The 6,296-nt window shown below is 34.0% G+C and overlaps 1 protein-coding gene across 2 annotated transcripts; it reads left to right on the top strand.

Moving 5' to 3' along the window:
- Window positions 1-302: 302 nt before the first annotated feature.
- Window positions 303-4,458, top strand: LOC120092600. Of its 2 annotated transcripts, none has more exons than XM_039050739.1 (7): window positions 303-670; window positions 1,472-1,735; window positions 2,107-2,162; window positions 2,404-2,482; window positions 2,567-2,705; window positions 3,391-3,504; window positions 3,911-4,458. In XM_039050739.1, the coding sequence occupies exons 2-7, from the start codon at window positions 1,542-1,544 to the stop codon at window positions 4,100-4,102; spliced, it is 774 nt and encodes a 257-aa protein (XP_038906667.1). In that variant the 5' UTR covers window positions 303-670; window positions 1,472-1,541; the 3' UTR covers window positions 4,103-4,458. The 2 variants fall into 2 exon arrangements, with proteins under 2 accessions (XP_038906667.1, XP_038906666.1); XM_039050738.1 differs by having other exon boundaries at window positions 304-637.
- Window positions 4,459-6,296: the final 1,838 nt, after the last annotated feature.

Here is a 6,296-nt window from a genome sequence, read left to right as displayed (position 1 = left end):
ATGTATAATATCAACACATTGTTTGTGATGGACACACATGATTTACATGAAAATCCCTACACAAACTAGGAAAAATCCATAACAAATGAGTTACAAACTTTGAACAAATTCTTTCTAATTTATCTCACATTTTTCTCATTGAGATGATTTGCTAAAGTGCCCATCTATTTATAGTTCAAATTAACTTAGCCATCAAATAAGCCACAAATTAGTCATAGACAATATGAAAAGATCCAATGGCCACAAAATTTTCTTGGCCTCCAAATAAATTCTTTGAACAAGCTTGATAATTAGATAATATCATTTAACAGTTTAGATCATAATTCATCCAAAATATCTCCATAAACTCTCATAGTCTTATCATCCGATTAGCTGTGCAAGACTCCATACCTTTTCGCGCGGGCCCTGATGAAGCTGATATGAAAATTTTCCTATTTTCCAGTGATTTTGTTGAGGTTTTTGGCCTGAGGGACTCTTAGATTCGGGAATACGAATATGCGCGCCGTCGAAAGAGAAGATTCTTTTCAGTAATTCGCATCTCCTTTTTCTAATTCCCTTTCTCCACCATTTTCCAGCCCCCAAAATTCCCCTTAATCTCCCCGCCGCGGCATCTCAATATATTCCTCCTCTTCTTCAGGTTTTCTCTTCTTCCCACTATGATCATATCCAGGTTGTGTGTTCATGAATGAAGCTTTTAATTTTTCCCATTTCATATCTTCGATTTTTTTCCCTCTTTCAATGTCGAATCCTTTCTGGGTTTTTTTTTTTTTTTTTTTTTTTTTTTTTTTTTTTTTTTTTTTTGTGCTTTGGTTCCTGACATGTCGAATTTTGGAAACCCCACATGAATTCCTACGGTCTTAAGTTGGTTTTTGGTAATGCCGATAAGGTGTTTGATAATATTCATTGTAATTGTACTCATCCATCTTGCTTCAAAATTAAGATTGCAATCATAAAAAAGATTGAATAATGGGCATGAATTCATGGTTTAATTTTTAATTTTTGATTTGTGGGGTGTGTGGTGATTCGTATAGAGTATTAATTATTGAGGTACACAAGCACTGAGATTCACAGCTGCTACCAACTAACATGAAAAACCAATCCTGCTATTTGTAAGGATAAAAATTTATCTTTACCTCCCTCCCATTGAATTGAGTTGTCCTTGATTAAACAATGATTCGCTAAAAGAAGTAAGGTCACATAGGCAATGGAAAAAGTTAGCTATCAAGTTTCTTTTCTATTAACCAAAAGGCCAAAAAAGTATTGTCCAGTCATCTATTCTCATGGCAATTGGGACTAATTCATCGAAAGGACAAAAAAGTATGCAATTGTTAATGTGGGATTCCTTTTTATATTTATTTATTTTTCTTGGAATGTTTATTTCTTCAAAGGAAGATTTGATTTAGAAGTAAGTTATTTTGTTAACATATGTAGCAACTGTAACTGAAAGTAACTGTGAATTTTACCTGTGCAGTTCAACATAGGAGTTTGCACTGGACACGGTTATTTTGTTCAATGCCGGCAGATTCTTGCTGGCATTGAGAATGATTCAGCTTATTACTGAAACTCTGATGGGTATCCAGAATAAATCAAACTCTAGTAGAGCCCTTGAAGGTCTGCATGGGGTTACTATCGTGCCTGATTCGCAATTGGTGTTGGAAAAGACTACACAAGATGAGTTTTCTCAGTTGAGTTGTGGAAATTCAGCTATAAGTGTGAATCAGCCATTGCTAAAGCAGTAAGTTAACATGAAAAATGATAGAACTCAATATTATTTATCCGCAAACATTGTACAATATTAGGATGTTCAGAGAGCTCCCCTCTCTCCAGCAAGCAAACTCTAATTACCAAAAGTATCATCTCCTTAGACATTTTTCCTTCCTATAGCCCTGCCCTCACGACTTCTCTCATACCCCTACATTACATTACTTGTTTATTGAGCCTACCAAAGCTAACTATCACCTTTATTATTGAAACCAATAAAATTAACTGTTGTAATTTTTCATAGTGCAGAGTCTGATTTCCGCCAACTTTTTCAACTGTTCATAATAGGGTGAATAACAAAATGTCACCATACCATGGTATTAACGGTTTTTTCATGATCTTCAGATGGGTATGGGAGCAAAGACCATCCTGTTTGAGACCTGTTGGGGGTTGTATACAAGGTATACTCTTGAAATTACTTCACCTTCATAGTACGTTTTCTTGAAATGAGATTTGTTCTCCGACATCATCTCCCAAGGAAGTGCCAAGAGACAAAAGTTAATTTCTATGAGGCTTGAACCTAGGACTTAGAGCATATCTCTAAACATGCCAAGGCCTTACCACCAAGACACCCTTCCCGTTCTTTAGCCTTAATTATATAAATGGTTCCTAAATATTATTCCTCCTTTATTTGGTTGGTAGGTGATCGGAATTTGGCAGAGAGGGTGGCTAATGTGCTTACCTCACTTCCTTTCATTGCTCTTGGAATCCAGGCACCTAGGTAACTGCTGCTGAACGTTTTCTTGTAATGATAGATATCTGTCTAGGTGCTTGTCTGATTATTTGCCTATTACTTCGGGGACAGGAGGAATTTCCCAATGAAGCTATATGCTAATTCATTGATTGGAGTAGGAGTTGCCTCAAGTTTATATCATTCTTCCAGGGGAAAAGTGAGACAATACCTAAGATGGGCGGACTACACAATGATAGCCGCAGCCACGGTGGTAAGTTAAAAATGGATTTGTTTATTGAAATAAGACAAAAGGGAGGTTACCAACTCGCATAATTAAGCTTGCTAATGTGGGGTATGAGAATTCTCATACGTGTTATGTATGATTAGGTGATTTACTTTGAGTCTTTGAGTTCCTTTTCTAAGCATATTTGAAGTTTATGATGTCAGAACAATGCTTGATATACTGATAGTCATCCTACGGTATCTCTGAATATTGGTGCTACTGAATAAAAGATATTCAGCTTCTACTTGTGACGTTTAAGTTGTCATGGTTTTCTCTATCTTCCCTTAATTTAAAAGTACAAAAGATGTTTGTTAATCACATTTATATTACTGATATTTACTGATTTTCAACCTAAGATGCTTGGATTTTCTCATGTCTCAATTGATGTTTCGGTAGTAGTTTCTAGAGCCAAACTTTCAACCTTTGAAATATAAACAATAACAAAATTATAAGATAAATCAAGTGTTCAAGTGTTTGAGGTACTTGTACCCTTCCTTAGACTCTCCTTTCAATCCCTAAATCATTCACCAAAATAATACCCTCTTCGGATCTCACTCACTGTATTTATAACCAATCTTCTTTAACAAACTCGTTAGCTAATTACTAACATACCCTTAATACCTACTAATATCCAAAATTCTATCCTAATAGCATTCTTATCACTATCTTGCAGTGTCTGACAGGAGCTCTAAAAAACGATAACCCAAAGTTGTTGATGGCTGCATCTGCACTTCTATTGCCTTTGAGGCCCTTTACGGTTTCTGCTCTTCACACTGGGATGATGGAGGTAACTTTTTGGTGTCGCTTTTATTTACAGCTCATTCCTTTGCTCATTGATTAATATAGGTTGGTTCTGTATATTTCAAAAATCAGTTGACAGCATTCTATAGGATGACTTGTTGGATGAAGCTGGATCTATCGATTATTACTGAGAATTACTGTCCATTTGCTCAACTATTTTCTTATACGGTTTTAGATGACGATGGATTCAATCATTGATGTACCTAATCTATCTGTCGAGGACAAAGTGACTCGTTTCAATTTGCAAAGTTAGCCTGTTTCCTCAAAATTTAGTCTCTTCAGTCTTCACTGCTCTGAAATAAGGAAATTTCGTTTTCAATCATGAGTAGGATATTCATACATGTTAATGGTTTACTGATGAGTCTGATGTATATTTTCATTTTAAAACTCAGGTAATATTTGCAAAAAGAGCTTTGAAGGATCCAGATTTAAGGATGGCTCACAACGTGCATAAAATGTCAACATTGTTAGGTGGTGTTCTTTTTATTGCTGATGATGCTTTGCCCCAAACTCCATTCATTCATGCAGCTTGGCATCTTGCTGCTGCTGTAGGTGTTGGAACATGCAATAAGCTTCTTGAGTAATTGTTCTCAAGACAAACACAAATTCGTCGACATTTCAGTCTTGCTTTCTTGGAGAACAGCATTGTACACAAGGAAGATTCTTGGTTGATCGTTATGTATTTGTCATCGAGGTCCGATCAACAATCACTCTATTAGATTAGTTCCTCGCTCAAATTCTTGTTACCTTGGAACTTCAACTAATTCAGGAGTCAGCAAGAATAGCTCTCTGTAATAGTCTTTGTTGAAAAGGGGTGATATTATCGCCACTGTTTATGATTAATGAAGAAATAGAACAGAAAAAAAAATTAGTTTGATTAGAGGAGGAATATTTATTGGGTTATCATGAGCTTGCTCCAAATAAAAATGAAGGTTGCAAGTTAAATCTCTCTACATTTATAAATTTTCAATAGGTCCAACAACTAATGCATAGAATTAACTTCTTTTTTTTTTTGAAGGATGGTGAACTGATTTGGAGTGAATTTAGACATTTGGCAGTGTTACCGCTATACTAATGAAGTTGATATAGGGACATTAGACCATTAATAATTCAAAAACACCTCTTCCAAAATTCTTTAGGGTAGATTTGAATAATGTCTCTAAACTTTCCAAAGTTTTATTTTTACTGATGAACTTTAAATTTGTTCTGAAATGTAGTCTTTTTCTAACCTTTTTGTTAAAATAAAAATGAAAAAGTTAGTGATGATGACTTAGAATAATGATATAGGTAAACATATGATAGGTTTCAATTATGCTTTTGCACTTTGGGATGTTTTCACTTATACTCGAGCATTTCAAAATTTTCATTTCACCCCTTAACCATTGATAGTGTCCAAGCCATAAATTTTATATAGGAGACTGTACAAGTCTAAAAAAAAAATCTATAAATGAATGTAAGAGAAGTATTCATAATTTCATTAATTAATTAATTTAATACATTATAATTATCCTCTACGAGTTTTTATATTCTGAAATCGATCCATGATAACTTCAGTATCTAGCTTATCAAAATCCTTTTCAATATAGGCTATAAGACAATCATTCATCCATTGATCTCCCATTCGATTACACAATCAAGTCTTCACAATTATGCATCGTGGAAAATGTTCTCTCTATAGTAGTTGTAGTAACTGATAAAATTAACGCCAATGTGAGTAATCTATAAATTAATGGGTAGACTTTGTCTTTACTCGTCAAGACCATTTTTACTGCAAGATCACATATGCTTTTTATCTCAACAAACTAAATATTTGAACGCATATCAACAATGTAATTTGAAGTTGATCCTCAAGCATAGATAGTTCAATAGCTTAAAAGTCTCTTGGGTAAAATCGAGCGAGTTGATTGAGCATTTTCTATCAAAAGAAACAAATGAATTACTTAGATTCAGATATGCCACGTAGAGAAGTAACTCAATATTTGTTTCAGTAAAACGATTGTTCAACTTTTAAAGTTGCATATCAATGACGACATAGATAACTTCAACATGATAATGGTGTGATTAAATCATTGTATTCACAATATCCTGATCTTTTCTTTGTAATGCTTGGAACAAGTCAATTGTGATTTCCAAGATAAGTTTCATAAAATGTGTATGAAAAACAAAGTCAAAAGATAGGATCGAACTTATTAGAATTTTCGCTTCATATTTTTGTTCTAAATTCGATCCACCTTACACAATTGTCTCAAGTAGATGAATTACTAAAGAGAACATTGTAATGAAGTTCGTTAAAGTGTAGTAATGTGATTCCCATTGAGTATCTCTTGGTCATTTAATCATTGTCCCCTTGTTTAATCCTCGACCACATGATATTTCACCATTATTTAAAGCTTCAAAAATTTCTACCTATATGCCACCACATACATGTTTAAGCTACATAAAATAACCTAGGATCTTAGTTTATTGAATTGAGTTAATGCACATATAAAATAACACTTATTTTATTAATAAACAATTTGTTTGTACAAGTTCAAAAACTCGGAGAATAAAGAGATTTAGGACACAAATCTCAACAGTCTTCCACTTGTTCTAAAGCTAGTGAAGTGGAGTGTACAATACAAATAGAGTACATAATACAATAAATAGGACATACATTATACCCAGTAACATCTCCAACTTACCAAGACAATGTGTTACATATCGCATAGACCTAGACTTTCTAGATGACTCTCCAACACTTTAGCTGTGAGAACCTTCGTAAACGGATAAACAACGTTG

Source organism: Benincasa hispida, chromosome 12 (assembly GCF_009727055.1).
Source record: "Benincasa hispida cultivar B227 chromosome 12, ASM972705v1, whole genome shotgun sequence".
Lineage (NCBI taxonomy): Eukaryota > Viridiplantae > Streptophyta > Magnoliopsida > Cucurbitales > Cucurbitaceae > Benincasa > Benincasa hispida.
Note: the sequence above shows the minus strand (reverse complement) of the source record. Positions and strands in the feature narration are given on the sequence as shown.

What these genes read in the sequence shown, in the direction of transcription:
- LOC120092600 (XM_039050739.1), top strand. Translation starts at nt 1,542, where the DNA reads ATGATTCAGCTTATTACTGAAACTCTGATGGGTATCCAGAATAAATCA. An exon ending in AATCAGCCATTGCTAAAGCA is followed by an intron (nt 1,736 to 2,106) that starts GTAAGTTAACAT and finishes CATGATCTTCAG; the next exon opens with ATGGGTATGGGAGCAAAGAC. An exon ending in TTCACACTGGGATGATGGAG is followed by an intron (nt 3,505 to 3,910) that starts GTAACTTTTTGG and finishes TTTAAAACTCAG; the next exon opens with GTAATATTTGCAAAAAGAGC.